Here is a 19894-nt window from a genome sequence, read left to right as displayed (position 1 = left end):
TATTATCTGCATTATTCAAGATTTTTTATCCTTTGTTATTACCTAGGCCTTTGGGCCTGTGAAGACACAAGGATCAGTGGGTGCTCTCGTCCACTGGCCCGGCTGCCTTTAGAAAGACCGCATGGAGCAGGGCTCATCTCTCTGAACACCCGCTCTCCTTTCCCTTGGGCAGTATACGATTCAGACAACACAGGGTGAGGGTAAAACAGTGTGGCAATACTTATTGAACCACCAAACAGACAATAAACATATAGAACAGTCCCAGCAAATACCCAAGATGTTGCACATTAAAGAGTCTCACCCTTCTGTTGGCTTGCCGGGATTAGAGCAGCTGCGACTTTGGGGCTTCCAGGGCTGACAGCCCCTACCTGTGGCACCCCACTTTTGGTGGGCACCCACAGAGAGGAGGTAACGACAAGCTTAGAAAGATGACAGTACATTGAGGTTTGTAGCCAGGTGACCTGACTGTCCCAACCAGGCTTCTCCAAACGTCTCCATGGGGCCAGGTGACCGGATGGCATCCTGTAGAGTGTCAAATCTGTATTCCTCCAGTTGGAGCCATGGTGCCCTGGCTGCTGTTCTGTAGAGTCTCACTGCAGAAGGATAGAGGTCCCTTATTTATACCCACATCGTCCTCCGGGCCATCATCCACAGGTCAGGGGTAAGGTGGGATGAGGTCAATTCTCAATGTTCGAGTCAGGGCTGTGGAGTCAGAGTCAGTATAAAATGGACCGACTCCAACTCCTAAAATATATAATAAATTGGGCACAGTAGTTCAATGCAGTTTGTGGGGAATATTTTTTCATAAGAATTTGAAAGTTATGAAATGTCCTATAAATGTCTGTCCTATTCCTGATGAAAGGGTCTAGACTTTTAGCTGAGATTAATCTGTGCTACAGTAAATTTATCACTTAAACATGAGCCATGTATGAGGGAGTCGGAGTCGGTATCATGGAAATTGAAGATTCGGAGGTTTGGCTTACCAACTCCACAGCCCTGATTCGAGTATTCAATCAATCTGCTTGGGTTGTCTGTCAATGTTTGCAGGTCAACAAGCAGCATGGATTGGTACAATGGGTAATCAACATATTAGCAAACATCGATTGATCAATGACCCTGCATTCCTGTCCTCCAAGGATAGCAGCACAATAAACTGTAGGAGCTGATATAATAGGTAAGCAGCAGTCATTCACCAATTCACAAACATCACTTCAATCTACAAGAGTCAACATTCAGACTCGTATGAACAATAGCTCATGTCCAGGGCCGGCGTCAGCACCCGGCGCACCTGGGTAAGTGCCGGGGCCCTTAGCAGGTGTGGGCCCACTCGCGCTTGGGCATCCCGCCGGTCTATGGGCGGAGGAGAGTGGCCGCCCTTCTCCCCCGCTTGCTCAGTGCCCCGGCAACCGGATGCTTACCTCTCCCCATGCCTCCGCAGATCCGCTGTCTTCCTGGTGTGTGCTCCTTGTGACATCTCAGGTCAGAGGGTGCGGTGATGTCTTTCCACCGCTCCCTCCCCTGAGCCGTCACAGGCAGCGCAGAGAAAGACAACGCTGGAGCCCAGAGCTGAGCAGCGGCAGCAGGTGAGGATGAGTGAGGTGAGTATTTGATTTTTTTTTTTTTTTTTTGATGTATGGAGGCATGGGGCATTATATGGGGGGGGTGACATCCTGCATGGGGCATTATAAAGAGAGGCGGTGATATCCTGCATGGGGCATTATATGGTGGGGAAAAGGGACATCCTGCAAGGGGCATTATATGGGGTGGGGGGAGGTGACATCCTGCATGGGCCATTATATGGTGGGGGACATCCTGTATGGGCCATTATATGGGGGGTGACATCCTGCATGGGGCATTATATGGGGGGAAGAAGTGATATAATGCAATGGGTATTATATGGGGGGTGACATCCTGCATGGGGCATTATATGGGGGGTGACATCCTGCATGGGGCATTATATGGGGGGTGACATCCTGCATGGGGCATTATATGGGGGATGACTTCCTGCATGGGGCATTATAAGGGGGGGAACAGCCTGCATGGGGCCTTATAAGGGGGGAACTGCCTGCATAGGGCATTATGTGGAGGGGATGGCCTGCATGGAGCATTATATAGGGGCCAGTATCCTGTATGGAGCATTATATAGGGGCCAGTATCCTGTATGGAGCATTATATGGGGGCCAGTATTCCATATGGAGTGTTATATGGGGGCCAGTATCCTGTATGGGGCGTTATATGGGGCCAGTATTCTGTATGGAGCATTTTATGGGGGCCAGTATTCTGTATGGAGCGTTATATGGGGCCAGTATTCCTTATGGAGCGTTATATGGGGGCCAATATTCTGTATGGAGCGTTATATGGGGGCCAGTATTCTGTATGGAGCGTTATATGGGGACCAGTATCCTGTATGGAGCGTTATATGGGGGCCAGTATTCTGTATGGAGCGTTATATGGGGACCAGTATCCTGTATGGAGCGTTATATGGGGGCTAGTATTCCGTATGGAGCGTTATATGGGGGCCAATATTCTGTATGGAGCGTTATATGGGGGCCAGTATTCTGTATGGAGCGTTATATGGGGACCAGTATCCTGTATGGAGCGTTATATGGGGGCCAGTATTCTGTATGGAGCGTTATATGGGGACCAGTATCCTGTATGGAGCGTTATATGGGGGCTAGTATTCCGTATGGAGCGTTATATGGGGGCCAATATTCTGTATGGAGCTTTTCATGGGGGCCAGTATTCTGTATGGAGCATTTTATGGGGGCCCGTATTCTGTATGGAGCATTTTATGGGGGCCCGTATTCTGTATGGAGCATTTTATGGGGGCCAGTATTCTGTATGGAGCATTTTATGGGGGCCAGTATTCTGTATGGAGCATTTTATGGGGGCCAGTATTCTGTATGGAGCATTTTATGGGGGCCAGTATTCTGTATGGAGCATTTTATGGGGGCCAGTATTCTGTATGGAGCGTTTTATGGGGGCCAGTATTCTGTATGGAGCGTTTTATGGGGGCCAGTATTCTGTATGGAGCGTTTTATGGGGGCCAGTATTCTGTATGGAGCGTTTTATGGGGGCCAGTATTCTGTATGGAGCGTTTTATGGGGGCCAGTATTCTGTATGGAGCGTTTTATGGGGGCCAGTATTCTGTATGGAGCGTTTTATGGGGGCCAGTATTCTGTATGGAGCGTTTTATGGGGGCCAGTATTCTGTATGGAGCGTTTTATGGGGGCCAGTATTCTGTATGGAGCTTTTTATGGGGGCCAGTATTCTGTATGGAGCTTTTTATGGGGGCCAGTATTCTGTATGGAGCGTTTTATCGGGGCCAGTATTCTGTATGGAGTGTTTTATGGGGGCCAGTATTCTGTATGGAGTGTTTTATGGGGGCCAGTATTCTGTATGGAGCGTTTTATGGGGGCCAGTATTCTGTATGGAGCCTTATATGGGGGCCAGTATTCTGTATGGAGCCTTATATGGGGGCCAGTATACTGTGTGGAGCGATTCGCTGGTTTCTGAGCTATTGTAGAATTTACAATAGATATCACTCATGTCATGTTAGAAGTGAAATCTTTGCATTGTTTCTGTACTTTATAACCTGTCCCAAAGAGCCACAAGTGATTTTCAGAAAGTATTTTCCCAAAGGAGTCATAAACCGGGTCACAGAGCTGGTCTATACCCTGTCTGTCTGTGCCCTTAAAAATGGTAGGCCGTTGTAACCCGTTTTGCAGGACTTGCGTTAGCCAGTGTCAATGCCACATTTTCCAATATATCAAAATGGGTCCAAGCTAAAATGGCAGAGATCGGCTTCTAGGTAGCTTTGATCTATGTTTTTGAGGCATCACTTGAAACTTTCATAAGATCATCAGAATGATCTATAAGAAGGCAGTCTGGTAATAGGGGCATGTGCCACAGAGAACTTCATTCTTGACAAGTCTTATAATGCCAATAAATAGATGCAACAATTGGGATATACAGTATATACTGTGATGTGGATGTGGCCCTCTGTTTGTGCTGGAGGCAAAATGACAGTTCACGTGAGACACTGGGTCAAATATAAACTGTCGTTCTGATATTTAAGGGTCCACGAATAGGTGATTGGGCCTAATTTTTTTTGTGAGAGATGTTGTCTAGGGACTTGCTGACTCTTTCAGATGCTAAGTCCTATAACGTTGCGGTTCTCCTTCCCTGGACCTTCAGACATGACCACGTTGTCTTCAGTCTGTCCGTGGTGACATCTCTGATAATGAGATCTCTCTGCTGCAACAAGAAAGTAACAAAAAGTGCTTTGTATTCCTAAAGATCATCTGTGTCAGCATATTTACCTCCATCTGCTGGCTAAGCACAAGCGCACTGTCACATCGTCTGATTTACTAGACAAATTACAGTCCGATAGAGACTTGGGATGACATTGTAATATCTGCTCCTCTTCTCCTACAACACCAGTAAGGAGGACCTGTCAGTTCTCCTGATGTCTGAGTTAGTAAATACTTACTGTACATCATACTTGCCAAATTTTTGCAGTTCTGTTCTGACAAGAACAGGGCATGAAGTGCGCTACTGTTTTTTTTTTGCGTAAACACACCCAATGTCCTTGATCGAGACTCTTTCCCTCCCACTGGACACCTGGGCTCAGTTTGATGATGAGACATACTGACGTCGCACACAGGAAATATTTAGGGGGAGGCTTCTGTGGCTAAATGTTCCAGCTCATGAGCCCCGCAGGTCTCCCCTTATTTTTGGAAGTCTCATAGATACTCCAGGAGAGTTATAAAGTGTGACCGATTCTGGAGCATCTTTTCCAATTTATAAATCATGCCTTCCCGGAGTTATTCCTACTGGGAATATACTGTATAAATAAATAAGAGTCTTTACACTGCACCTCACAAGCATGCGGTCTCACTTTCGACTGTGTTTGATAGGACCAGTAGCATGGTTGTGCCGCTGATCTGAACTTTTCCATGCTGCAAGTGTAGCACCCTGAGGACTCGGCTGCTACAGGGGTATTACACCTCAAACCAGAGGTGTGGTATTCCACTCCCGGGTAAGGATGGAGTGTGGAACTGAGCTCAGATAGCTGCATACACTACATACATCCCATTTCCTGGGGACAGACCGACGGTACTCCCACCAATATATGTGCAGGTACGATAGTGTCTGTCCCTGGCTGGAGTGGGAGGGGTGTGGAACATCCCAGTAGTGTAGGGGCAGATAGGGGGAGCAGTCTGGGTAATGCTAGGAGCTCATTGGGTGCTGGTCACCTGAGCTCACACATAGAGGGAGTATATAAGGTGGGCACCATGTTAGGACAGGGTCTTTTGTAGAGAGAGTTCAGTCAGGCAAGAGGAGCAGAGCAGAGAAGCTCAGCCAGAAGGGCTGACAGGGAGTTGTGGTTCCGGCTGGGCCCAGCTCCAAGGCCAAGTCTGAGAGAGAGAGAGGAGTCAGAAGGACCCAGAGAGAAGAAGAAGGAACCCCAAGACCCCAGAATACAAACGGCAGGGTGAAGGGTTGGCACCCAGGGTACCGGATCCCAAGCTGGCAGAGAGAAAAGCACACCTTAGCCAGAGACCGGAGGTCGTGGGCAGGATCTGCCACGACCCTCACTAAATCCACTAGGAAGGCATACCAAGTATAGGGTCAGGGAACCCAGAGGAGGTGTACCTACCAAGAGACCCGAGGGAGCCGGACATAAGTGGATCCCTAGTGAGAACGGCCAGAAGAGAGGGAAAGTCAGACAGGAGCTCAGGACCACACTCCAGAATTGCTTGGGGGTTGGCCGAGTCCAGGACCTGGTGGACGCAGCACGGCTCGGGTGGTCGCTTCAGGCCAGAGTGACCATAAGAACACCCGTAAGTAAAAAAACCCCTGAACTGCACAGCCCGACTCTGAGTCTTCTTGCTGGATCATCCTGCACCTTCACAACCACCATCCTCTACATCTGACCCCCTGAGGCTATACCCCTCCCGTTGGGGGTTATACTATCACAGCTGCACACACACCACCAGCCTCAGCGGACCCTTCTGCAGCGGCGGCCTTTTGACCGCAAATCAACGGGTGGCGTAGTCGACACTAAAGAACATTTAACAACATCTGTAAAGACTGCCACACACTGAGTTTGACACCCTGGGCACGGACCGGGTCGCCGCCACTCGGAGACTACAACCCCCATCTGATCCGGCTCCGGGTAATCCCCAAACAGCACTGGCCCAGGGGGCGCGTCACAAGCAGAGACAGCTTTTCCTCTGTAGCTTTGGAGGAGTGCAGTTGCATTGAAGCTCTGGCTAGCTTCAGAGCTGCGCTTACTAGCTCATTAGAATAGTGCTTGTAAGCACGGCTCAATTTCGACCACCGCTGTTTAGACTGCAGAGGTGGCAATAAAAGATAAAAATCTCACCGTTCTTGGGAACGAGGAGTATTATTAATAACAAGTAAATTGCATAGTTGCCTGTTTTTACAAGCACTATGCAATTTTAACAATGAATGTAAATGAGATTAACCCTTTAAGGACCACACCCAAGGAACGATTAGTGGTCCAATATCTGCAATGATCATCAGCCCAGACAAATGATGACCCTTTACAAAATATTGTCTGGAAAGTGGTCATACATGAGCTGATGCTAGTCGAGGTCACTGGCAAATAGTTTTCCCATTGGAGGACTTGTATTTTTACATTGTAATATCGTGCACCTGAACCTTAGATAACCACCTTCTATGTTAACCCTGGTATTTAACGAGGAATACCACTTTATACTCCAGTAGTAAAGTTACTCCAAAATGGCACTTAGTCCAACTGGTGCCACACTTAAACTAGTCCTAGTGTGGCAGGAGAGCCCCCCTGCTGCCTTTACATAGGAATAAGACTATGGGCATGCCCATGTAACTTAGTGTAGTGACACGCCCCCAAAGTACTTCCAGCCTAATTTGCATGGGTCTTCAAAGCTTGATTTCTCCACGCTGGCAAAACGGCTTACTACAAGAGCAGTATCATTTTTATTGTACGAAGACCTATACAGCCATGTCACTAGTTTCACGAGTTAAAATGTCCCAACAGATTCCCTTTAAGTGGAATAAGTGGGTGATACCTGATATATTACTGTCCTAGCAACATTGGAGAATGATTGGTCCCAATGAGATTATGCCAGGCTGATGAGACTGCGGCACAAAGGGGGTCTGTACAAGTACAGATGAACGCTGTGATTGGATCTATTGTTTTTCTTGTTCTTTCCGACAAGTAACCATGACAACACTGAGAGATATCCTGTGGGATACGGATTTGTAACGCTCCCCTGTTGCCGTAGTTTACATGCCGGGTGTGATATGGGTGTGCAATGACAATGTAGATAAGTGCATTTACTTTACTGAATAAATGTGTTGGTTATGTATGATGGTAAGATATAACAGAATACGGCCTGATGGATACATCCGAGGCTGTAACATTACAGATTATATCTCTTAGGCTATGTGCCCACGATGCAGAAATGCTCTGGATTTTTTCCTGAGCGTTTCTGCATCTCCCTGGCAGAAAAAAACGCATGCGGATTGTACATGTGGATTGTACATGTGGATTGTACATGCGTTTTCCTGCCAGGGACAAGCGGATGTGAAGCGTTATTCACTGACATTTCCGCATGCGGATTTACAAGCGCTTTCCAAGCGATTAGCATCACTTGGAATGTGCTTGTGACAACTAGGTCACACTATATAAATCCATGTAAACGGCATGGATTTATATAGTGTGACCCGAGAGAGTGGTTAAAAATAAACTAATACTTACCTTCCGATGACCCCCGAGACTTGCAGCGTTCCTGTGCTGGCTGCTGTCAGATCGCGGTACTGAAAAGACCTGCCGTCACATGACTGTGACGTCACCGCAGGTCCTTCAGTCCTGCGCGATCTATCGGCAAGCAGAGAGGAGTAGTCCGGGGGCCGTCGGAAGGTGAATATAATCTTTATTTTTTATTTTATTCTTTTTTTTATGGTACCTGGGTGTGGAGGAGAGTCTCCTCTCCTCTACACCCAGGTACCATCCGCACATTAGAACGCGCCAATTACACAGATGCAGTCTTGCGGAATTGCCGCGTTCTAATGCAAGTCAATGGCGGCGAAAACGCAGCGCTTCCGCAAAATATTGGTAGTGCTGCGTTTTTCTCCGCAATGATAGTCCGCAGCGGAAATTTCCGCAGCATGTGCACAGCACATGCGGATTATCATTGGGGAACATGGCAGGCCTTCTACCATGCGTTTTTAATGCCTTTCTGCAGCGTTTCCGCAGCTGCAAAAACCCTGCGGTAACGCATTAAAAACGCATCGTGGGCACACAGACTTTATCCCATATGTGTGTATATACAACCCCTGGCAAAAATTATGGAATCACCGGGCTCGGAGGATGTTCATTCAGTTGTTTAATGTTGTTGAAAAAAAGCAGATCACAGACATGGCACAAAACTAAAGTCATTTCAAATGGCAACTTTATGGCTTTAAGAAACACTGAAAGAAATCAAGAAAAAAAATGTGGTACTCAGTAAGGGTAATTTTTTCAGACCAAGCAGAGGGAAAAAATTATGGAATCACTCAATTCAGAGGAAAAAATTATGGAATCACCCTGTAAATTTTAATTTCCAAAACTAACACCTGCATCAAATTAGATCTGCTTGTTAGTCTGCATCTAAAAAGGAGTGATCACACCTTGGAGAGCTGTTGCACCAAGTGGACTGACATGAATCATGGCTCCAACACGAGAGATGTCAATTGAAACAAAGGAGAGGATTATCAAACTCTTAAAAGAAGGTAAATCATCACGCAATGTTGCAAAAGATGTTGGTTGTTCACAGTCAGCTGTGTCTAAAATCTGGACCAAATACAAACAACATGGAAAGGTTGTTAAAGGCAAACATACTGGTAGACCAAGGAAGACATCAAAGTGTCAAGACCGGAAACTTAAAGCAATATGTCTCCAAAACGGGAAATGCACAACAAAACAAATGAGGAGCGAATGGGAGGAAACTGGAGTCAATGGCTGTGACCGAACTGTAAGAAACCGCCTAAAGGAAATGGGATTTACATACAGAAAAGCTAAACAAAAGCCATCATTAACACCTAAACAGAAAAAAACAAGGTTAGAATGGGCTAAGGAAAAGCAATCGTGGACTGTGGATGACTGGATGAAAGTCATATTCAGTGATGAATCGCGAATCTGCATTGGGCAAGGTGATGATGCTGGAACTTTTGTTTGGTGCCATCCCAATGAGATTTATAAAGATGACTGCATGAAGAGAACATGCAAATTTCCACAGTCATTGATGATATGGGGCTGCATGTCAGGTAAAGGCACTGGGGAGATGGCTGTAATTAAATCTTCAATAAATGCCCAAGTTTACATTGATATTTTGGACAGTTTTCTTATCCCATCAATTGAAAGGATGTTTGGGGATGATGACATCATTTTTCAAGATGATAATGCATCCTGCCATAGAGCAAAAACTGTGAAAACATTCCTTGAAAGAAGACACATAAGGTCAATGTCATGGCCTGCAAATAGTCCGGATCTCAATCCAATTGAAAATCTTTGGTGGAAGTTGAAGAAAATGGTCCATGACAAGGCTCCAACCTGCAAAGCTGATCTGGCAACAGCAATCAGAGAAAGTTGGAGCCAGATTGATGAAGAGTACTGTTTGTCACTCATTAAGTCCATGCTTCAGAGACTGCAAGCTGTTGTTAAAGCCAGAGGTGGTGCAACAAAATACTAGTGATGTATTGGAGTGTTCTTTTGTGTGTTTGTTTTTCATGATTCCATAATTTTTTCCCTGAGCTTGGTCTGAAAAAAATTACCCTTACTGAGTACCACATTTTTAATCTTGATTTCTTTTAGTGTTTCTTAACCGGTTCCCGACCGCCCACTGTAGATAAACGTCGGCGCTTGCCGGGCTCTGTGCAGTGCCGACGTTTAAAAACGGTGGGTGGTCTCGCAGCGCTCAGGACCCCCAGGGTCCTGCAAGCGCTGCGATTCCAGTGCAGAGCGTTAGCTCTGACAGGGAACATCATCGGGACCTGATTAGATCAGGTCCCAGTGATGTTAACCCCTTGCTGTCTTCTATATGCTGCGATCTATAGTGATCGCGGCATATAGGAGACAGCAGGAGGAGAGGGGGTCGTCTTACCTCTCCGAAGACCTCCGTTTCCTTCCAGGACCTGGGGTTGCTATGGCAGCTGGAGGTCACATGACCGCCTCCAGCTCTGCCATATATGGTGTCCTGTCTGGCTCAGCCTGCAAGCTGAGCCAGACACGAGACTGACTGAAACAGTCAGGGAAGATCTCATGTAATGTAATATATGTCTATTACATTACATGAGATCAGTGATCAGAAAAATAAAAATTAATGTCCCATACAGGGACTAAGTAAAAATGTAAAAAAAAGTAAAAAAAAAGTTTTAAAACTATTAAAAAAAAAATCACAAAATAAATAAAAATAAATAAATAAAATATTAAACCAATAAATCCGTATATTTTTACAAAACCAAAAAAAGTACACATATTTGGTATCGCCGCGTCCGAAACAACCCGAGCTATAAAACTGTCACACTAATTAACTCCTTCTGTGCACACCGTAATAAAAATAAATAAAAAAATATGCTTTTTCATCATATCTCCAAACAAAAAATGCGATCAAAAAACAAATAGAAATAAAAATGGTACCGCTGAAAACGTTATCTTGTTCCGCAAAAAAAAAGCTGCCATATAGCTCCATCAGCCGAAAAATAAAAAAGTTATAGCGCTCAGAATAAAGCAATGCAAAAAAAAAATTTTTTTCTATAAAATAGTTTTATTGTGTAAAAGCGCCAAAACATAAAAAAATACAGTAAGTGTAGTATCGCTGTAAACGTACTGACCCGAAGAATAATGCTGCCTCATCACTTTTACCACACGCAAAAGGGCATAAAAAAAAACCTCAAAAAACAGTTCCTGAATTGTTTGTTTTTGTTAATTTTACCTCCCAAAAAACGGAATAGAAAGCGATCAAAAAATGTCACGTTCCCAAAAATGGTACCAATAAAAATGTCAACTCGTCCCGCAAAAAACAAGCCGTCACATGACTCTGTCGGCCGAAATATGGAAAAATTATAGCTCTCAAAATATGGTGATGCAAAAACTAGATTTTGCAAAAAAAAGCGTATTTTAGTGTGTGACAGCTGTCAGTCATAAAAACCCGATATAAATCTGGTATCTCTGTAATCGCACCGACCCGAAGAATAAAGTAATCTAATCCGTTATATCACACTAGGAACGGCGTAAAAAATAAATAAAACCAATTCTTCACCTGCTACTGATTTGTTTATTATGTCTCCCAAAGATCCCAGTAAGGCTCTGCTCACATTTATCCTGCGCTCTGCGCTGAGCACTTACACCAGAGTTTCCGTGTAAATCTCTGAAATACGTGATTCAGCCGGAACCCATGATTGGAGATTCCCTGTAATGAGGCAGATATAGGCCACTGTGGACGCCGTCTAGCCTGGGATCCCACGGTGTCATTTGTTTTAGGCGTGCATAAAAGTGCGGTTGGCCACAGTTTTGTGCACTTCTGAAAAAAAGGACACCGCTAAACAGAGGCCAGACGGAGTCCAGAGTAACTCTGCTGCCTCATTACAGTGAATGGATCCTGCAGGGGTTTCATCTGAATTACATCACTTGGAAATTTAGATGGAAACCCCGATGTAAGTGCTCAGCCTAGAGCGCTGGATAAATGTTACGTAATATGTTCCCAATAAAAGCTTCAACTCAGTCCTCAAAAAAAGCTAGTCCCCACTCAGGTCCGTCATCTGTTAAAAATATAAGGGACTTCCAAGTTACTGGTAGCAGAAAGGCTCTGGAAAAGCGAAATGGTCCTTGCCCCCCAAAAGAAATTCAGAAAATTTTGTGCTCCCAAATCCAAATGCCTATTCTACAATAATTTGTTCTCCAATTGTCAAATAGCGCTCCGCCCCCCCCCCCAGATCTCGCCGTATGGCTGAGCGGTACGATACAGCCACATATGGGGTATTGACACTTTTAGAAGAAATTGTGTGACACATTTTGGCACCATTTTTACCCATTGCCCTGTGTGAAAATGTCAAATCTGAGGGTAAAACATTTTTTTGTGGTAAAAATATAATTATGCTTTTTTCACTGCCCAATGGTATAAATTTAAAAATTAAAAAATACTCACTAGTTCCCTAGATGAATTCCTTGAGAGGTGTAGTTTACAAAATGGGGTCACTTGTGGGGTTTTCTGCTGTTTTGGCATGTCAGCGACTCTTCAAATGTGACAGGGCGTCTGCTGCCTATCCCAGCCAACATAGCGCTCCTTTCTCTTCCGAACCCTGCCGTACACCAAAGCAGTGGTTTTCCCCCACATATGGGGTATCGCCGTACTCAGGAGAAATTGTACAACAAATTTCATGGTGCAATTTATCCTGTTACCCTTATGATAATGCAAAATTAGGGGATGAAAAACATTTTTTGTGGGAAAAATGTGAAAATTTTATTTTTACGGCTCAATATTATAAACTTCTGTGAAGCAGCTGGGGGTGCAAGGTGCTCACCACACATCTAGATAAGTTCCCTAAGGGGTCTAGTTTCCAAAATGGTGGCACTTGTGGGGGGGTTTCCACTGTTTAGGCACATTAGGGGCTCCCCAAATGCGACATGGCGTCTGCTAATTATTCAAACAAATTTTACATTCAAAAAGTCAAATGGCGCTCCTTCCCTTTCAAACGCTGCCGTGCGCCCAAACAGTAATTTGCCTCCACATATGGGGTATTGGCGTGTTCAGGAGAAATTGCACAACAAATTTCATGGTGCAATTTATCCTGTTACCCTTATGATAATACAAAATTAGGGAATGAAAAACATTTTTTGAGGGAAAAATGTGAAAATTTTATTTTTACGGCTCAATATTATAAACTTCTGTGAAGCAGCTGGGGGTGCAAGGTGCTCACCACACATCTAGATAAGTTCCCTAAGGGGTCTAGTTTCCAAAATGGTGGCACTTGTGGGGGGTTTCCACTGTTTAGGCACATTAGGGGCTCCCCAAATGTGACATGGCGTCCGCTAATTATTCAAACAAATTTTACATTCAAAAAGTCTAATGGCGCTCCTTCCCTTCCGAACCCTGCAGTGCACCCAAACAGTGGTTTTCCCTCACATATGGGGTATCAGCACGCTCAAGAGAAATTGCACAAAAAAATTTGGGGTCCATTTTTTCCTGTTACCCCTGTGAAAATAAAAAAAATTGGTTCTGAAGTAACATTTTTGTGAAAAAAAGTTAAATGTTCATTGTTTTCTTCCACATTCCAAAAATTCCTGTGAAGCACCTGAAGGGTTAATAAAGTTCTTGAATGTGGTTTTGAGCACCTTGAGGGGTGCAGTTTTTAGAATGGTGTCACTTTTGGGTATTTTCTGTCATAAAGACCCCTCAAAGTGACTTCAAATATGATGTGGTCCCTAAAAAAATGTTTTTGTAAATTTTGTTGGCAAAATGAGAAATCGCTGGTCAACTTTTAACCCTTATAGCTCCCTAACAAAAAAAAATTTGGGTTCCAAAATTGTGCTGATAAGTAGACATGTGGGAAATGTTATTTATTAACTATTTTGTGTGACATATCTCTCTGATTTAAGGGCATGAAAATTCAAAGTTTGAAAATTTCAAAATTTCCGCCAAATTTCCGATTTTTTCACAAATAAACGCAAGTGATATCGAAGAAATTTTACCACTATCATGAAGTACAATATGTCATGAAAAAACATTCTCAGAATCAGGGGAATACGTTGAAGCGTTCCAGGGTAATTACCTCATAAAGTGACAGTGGTCAGAATTGGAAAAATTGGCCCGGTCACGAAGGCAAAAACAGGCTCTGGCGCGAAGTGGTTAAAGCCCTAAAGTTGCCATTTGAAATGACTTTAGTTTTGTGCCATGTCTGTGATCTGCTTTTTTTCAACAACATTAAACCACTGAATGAACATCCTCAGAGCCCAGTGATTCCATAATTTTTGCTAGGGGTTGTAATCTCATATTATGACATTTATATGGGTTGTATAGTCTGGACTAGTGTTGAGTGAGTATGTTTCATTAACCCTTTCGCCGAGTATGTTCGGGCCGAGCTCCGAGTAGTTACAGCTGCTCGGTGATATGGTTGAATTGCTCCCGTGTGCATGATTTGTAACTGACAGTTTTATTACATGTGAGGAATGTCTATTTCTTACACATTCCTCACATGTAATAAAGCTGTCAAACAGTTGCAAATCATGCACACGGGAGCGATTCAACCATATCACCGAGCAGCTATAAATACTCGGAGCTCGCCCGAGCATACTCGGCCAGAACATACTCGCTCAACCCTAGTCTGGACCTCTTCTGGCCTTGTAATATAATGGGATTGCTTTACGGTAATTCAGGGGTCAATTAGGTACAGTCTAACATAGAAATAAACCCCATATAAAAACATTTTTCTGAAGGTTCGCATCCTAATAAATATGCATTGCCAATATTCTTAAAAAATGTTGAATATTTAAAGGATGCAAAATCTCAGGACTAAAAAGGGGGTAAAAGTATGTAGATACTTGTCAAAACATGGCCTTAGAGACCGGCTCGACGCGTTTCCCCAAATGGTTCATCAGGAGGCCGATATGGTGTTGTCATGCAAGGTGTGGGAAAGACTAAGTGCAACATGAAGGGAAGAGTGGAAGTGAGCCCAGACACTAGGGAAAAGGTGAGTGGAGAACTCCTAGGCTGATCTGATATCACCCTGTCTCCCCTATCGTCCCTATATTGGTTCCTCACCAATCGCCGCACAGGAACCTAAACCCTGTATTTCCCTAGAGCTTGGCCCTGGATAGGGAAGGGGGGGTGAGCACTAGTCAGTCCCAACTAACAACTTAAGACAGCAAGGGAGACAAACACGGGGGAAAGTGACTTAACTTGAGCCGACTTCAGAGAGATTACACCACACATCCTCCTAGGCACCACAGAGGAAGTAAGCAAACTGCAAAAGCTCCAAGTCCTAGAGTGAGACAGATCTAAGAAGATGTCTGTAATGCCAAACCAAGTGATCTCCTGCAACCAGCTGCAGGGCGACTGTCTGTCGCATCTGACACACCCGTGACAGGTGTCATGGTAGCAGGATACCAGATGTGGTATAAATATTGGCAATGCATGGGTTGCATGATGTATCATATATAGGTTGCATGGTGTTAGAGACACATACTGTCTTTATATATCTCAAATGCTAGGGACACAGAGGACACATTAGGGATAGCCTTCGAGGAGTGGGGGCGCCATTATTATTTACTAGGGTGCCAACCTCCGCAACTAGGCAGGATTTATTAATAATAGGATTAGGTAGGGACAATTTAGCCCTATCCAATGAATTATCTGGTAAAATTCTTCATCATATAATTTCCAGATATTTATTTTTTTGTTAGTTCCACGTTTTTAATGCATATTGAATAAAAATGTTTTTATGTTTTTTTTTCTGTTAGACTGTACATCTTCTGTCCTTGCAGTGAAAGCAAACCACCTTGACCACGTTGGTGCTGTCATTGCACAACTTGTCCAGCCGAGACGGGATTTTATTATGAAATCAAACTTTATTAGTATAAAGGGAGAGCAATATAAACAGTGATAACATCTGACCAAATATACATGATCATGATTTGCCCCCATTTTCTGACGCTCGTTACGAACTTTCCACCTGTATTCATGAGTCACAGTTTAAGTCACGCAGGAAGAAATGACAAAATGGATGCAACCAGATTTCACTATATATACAGTATATTACTATATACATTACTTAATAGAGCTCTAAGACCTGATGGGGCTGGTGTACTTTGAAAATCCTTGATAGAATGGTTGTATAAACAGGTTTGTTTTTTTTAAATGCCTGGTATTAAAATGAGCATTTTAGGATTCCATCAGATCTAAGAGGTCTATTGAAGAGGTTGTCCAGGACTTTTACATCAAAGAACTATTTTTAGGATAGGCCATCAAAATCTGATTGGGGGGGGTGTGTGACATCCGGCACCCCCGACGATCAGTAGTTCGCTGGCGGCGGCTGGATGTCCTGAGTTTCATAGCAGCACAGCTCCTCAACTGCATAGTGGCTGTGGCCAGGTATTGCACATCCGCCCCCTATTGATTAGTTGATGGAGCTGTGCAGCTGCGCACCTCAGCACTTCCAGCCGCTGCCAGCATTGGGAACAGCTGACTGGCAGGGGTGCCGGGTGTCGCACCCCCACCCATCAGATATTGATGACCCGTCAATATAAAAGTCCTGTACCCCTTTAAATACAGTTGGTGCTCATGAGAAAAAAAAACACAGTATGAAGGTGAAAAATGGTGGCACTTTACCTACAGTTGAAGATATCTATGAAAAAATAAAAGTGCGTGCCATGAATTGTGCTTTATTAATCTAGTTGTGCCTTGCACTATTGTGGTACATTTAATGTGCGTCCTGAGACTCATTTATTCGAGGACTTCCTAATGCTAAATGTAATCAAGCCGCGACTTAAGTGTAATCAGTAATTTTGGTGGCTAGCCAGCAAACAGGAATGTAATAAGTCCATGCAAATTTATGGAAAATCCTCTTTAACCCATGTGAGCAGAGCAGATAGCAGTTTACAGCTTTGGTCTCCGATTCAGCTACGGTTACAATAATGCACCTTACAGAACAATGTCTTCTCGAATCTAAGGTGTGTTATAAATGGGTCTTGGCGTTATGTCCCAGGCGTCCTCTGTGCTCAATTACAGGGTCTGGCAGTTGTTTAAAAAAGTGCAGATTTATTAGTGACAAAGCATTATTATATTAACTAAACAGGAGTAATTTATAACAGCTTTCTTATTCTAGATGACTAACCAACATTTTAAATCTCTCTGGTTTAGGTTAGCACCCTGTATCAATTTGTTACTATTGCAGCTTATTGACAATTGGTAACTGGTACAAAATGGTTAAAACCAGATGTGGCATTTGTGTCATGGCTTTGATGCGGCCATGTGCCACTGATTTTTAAATTGCGTATTGAACAATTATTTGCTTTTGCAGCGAAAATCGCCCCCAAAACTGTGGCCAATTATTATGAAATGCGGTTTTGTTGGTGACAGCTGCATCCTCAGCAAAATAAAAAAAAATAGTTTAATAAGAAATTTTACGTAAGTGTAAGTAGTTCATGACTGCGACCTGATTAACTAAAGGTCCAGAAAGGGTGTAAAGCTCAAGGGTACTGGAGGGCAATCCAAAATCAGGATTTAAAAGGATTTAACCAAAACCTTCCTTGGGTTTCTGTCTTGAAATCAGACTCCTCCTGTTCCAGCTACAGGCCACAATCCACATTTAGCAATACAGCCCTTTCCCAAACATTTGTTTTCCAGGATTTACCTGGATAAATAAATAAAATAAAAATTATCTTATTAATCTTATCATGCCCGCATTCTCCACCATTTGTGGAGTCAAATTAGCATCAAAGGTAGCAGTTTCTGGACTACAGAGGAGTTTGTGGTGCTGAGTGTCAAATAGGCCACATATAAGTTAATGGCAATCCAAAGAAGATGGCTTTATTCAGCTTTTAAGTACCATGACAATAAAAAAAAAAAAAAAAAACAGCCCATACACTGGACAATACCTTGCTTCTTGACCCTTAACTAACCAATTAGGCAAGTCCATAGCTTTACTGTGGTCCCTCCTCAGCACTTTGGTTCTTACCGAGCTCCTTTAAAAGTCCCTTCTGCATGTCATTGCCCGATGTATACCTTCGACAGAAGACTGTGACATATGGTAGTTTATAGGCACACTATGATATGGTGCGGTATACATATTATGCAAAATGCCTCAACATAAGATTGTAGTCAACTAACAAAATAAATGGGATCTGTGTCACTTCAATGTTTGCCTAAAGAGCGTTCTTTCAGCTTCTGTCGCAGGACATGCTGTTGGTGCATTCTGGGGCCCAAGGAGTAAGGGGGCCACGTCCACCTCCAAAGCGGCTGGAATTGTGCATTATGATGATCTCTTGGGCTACAAAGGGCCCATATACTGTTCTTCCATAGGAGCCTCTTCTGTCTTTGTCAGTCACTGCTCTGACAGGTTAATGGAGCCCTAATATTGAGCTCAATCATAATATAAAGAGAACCTCTCTCTGAAACTGAGCTGCAGTTGTATTGTACAATTTAGCAGCTGTGCTAAACAAAATAACTTAAAAGCTATATATATCTATATAATATAAAACCTTAAACAAAAGGATATTTTCTGATGACGAGTCTCTTCCCTAGGAGAAGTCTTCTGTAATGTTTTCTATGCAGTTCACAATGGCCGGTGCTATGTGTGTGATTACTATGTGCCTTCACTCCAAAGCTGTTTTTCATTGTATTTTGGCATCGTATTAAACATGTTTTATCAAAGCCAAACTTCAAACATAATAGTCATAAAATAGAGAGACGATCTCGCCATAAGTGAGGGCGAGGGAAGTTATATTGTCCTCTAAGCTTTTAGGTGCACATTTCTTGTGTGAATTAATAGATATTTGCTCCCCAACCTTGGGAGGACAGAGATCGCGTCACGCTTCTCGCTCTGCTGGATAGTTTTCCTATGTAGCCACTCTGCATTTTATGGTCACTCTTCCTCCATATGTGTATGGTGTGTCCTACCTGGGGGATGCGATAATGATATGCTACCTTTTTTCTTTTTCAAACATTAAAATAAGTAGCAAAAATGGCGCTGAGCTTTGTAAGAAAATCTTGATACGCTTAGTGGTATTGGTCTGTGTGTTGCAGGATGGAGGCCTCCTGTCTGGAGCTAGCACTTGAGGGGGAACGGCTCTGCAAAGTCGGGGATTTCAAGGCTGGTACTGCCTTCTTTGAAGCCGCTGTCCAGGTCGGGACCGAGGATATGAAAACACTTAGTGCCATCTACAGTCAGCTGGGAAATGCATATTTCTATCTGAAGGAATACTCGAAGGCTCTGGAATATCACAAGCATGACCTTACACTCGCCAGGTGAGAATAGTTTTTAGTGATATGTATGTTTTGGGTTTTTTTTGCCTTTTTTAGATAACTGGCAATAACAGGTATTTTAGGCCTATTTACAACCACTATCATACTTGAAATTAGTTTTTCGCATTAACAAACTACAGATTGGTTATAAAATATTAGATTTTATCATAGACTTACAGCATGAAGGCGTATGGAAATATAGTCTGACTATATGTTCATTAATTATCTATGTAGATGTGCAGCATTATTATTTTACGCCTTCTTCCCAACATTAACTGTTCTCGCCTATCCAACATGGGAGCCTCTGGGTGACATATGCCTTTACAGTGTCATGCGATGGACATGTGTATATGTCAGGAAATCCTCCGAGATGCACTGTAGTTGCAGTGTGAATAGATCCCAGTTACCTGGTCCTTTTTTATAGCATTTTTTTTTCAAAATTGTCAATGATTTATTGACCACATACACCATCCCAATACAATGCAGTCTTTTCTATTTGCAGGTCCATTGGAGATCGCATTGGGGAAGCAAAAGCAAGCGGGAATCTTGGGAACACGCTGAAAATCCTTGGTCAGTATGATGAAGCCATTGCTTGCTGTCAGAGGCATCTGGACATTTCACAGGAGCAGGGAGACAAGGTACATAGTAGAGTGTTTTTTGGTTTGCACTTATTGTGGATTTATAATCCAAGTCTCTGTTCACATCAACGTTGTGGCTTCCAGTTATCTTGGATACCGGCACACCCTACTGGTTTAGGGATTAGATTTAGACCTCTGTATACATTAAACAAGGATTTTGGTGTGATCGGCCAATCATCTAATGTGTATAAGGACATCCCGACTCTCCCTTGACAGGTGGATCCTGCCCTTTTAATTTTAATGGCC

The 19894-nt window shown here is 43.5% G+C and overlaps 1 protein-coding gene across 8 annotated transcripts in view; it reads left to right on the top strand.

Annotated features, from left to right (window-relative positions):
* GPSM1 (G protein signaling modulator 1) overlaps positions 1-19894 on the top strand; it is a 242000-nt gene that overhangs the window by 81901 nt on the left and 140205 nt on the right. For all 8 annotated transcript variants that reach the window (XM_073640123.1, XM_073640119.1, XM_073640120.1 and 5 more), the window contains 2 exons: positions 18792-19013; positions 19513-19648. In XM_073640123.1, coding sequence (XP_073496224.1) covers positions 18793-19013; positions 19513-19648 — 357 coding nt within the window. In that variant the 5' untranslated portion in view covers position 18792. The remainder of the gene's footprint in view (positions 1-18791; positions 19014-19512; positions 19649-19894) is intronic.

Source organism: Phyllobates terribilis, unplaced genomic scaffold (genome assembly GCF_046119375.1).
Source record: "Phyllobates terribilis strain yellow unplaced genomic scaffold, ASM4611937v1 Scaffold_7__3_contigs__length_470593459, whole genome shotgun sequence".
Taxonomy (NCBI): domain Eukaryota; kingdom Metazoa; phylum Chordata; class Amphibia; order Anura; family Dendrobatidae; genus Phyllobates; species Phyllobates terribilis.
This window is presented reverse-complemented; position numbering and strand designations above follow the sequence as displayed.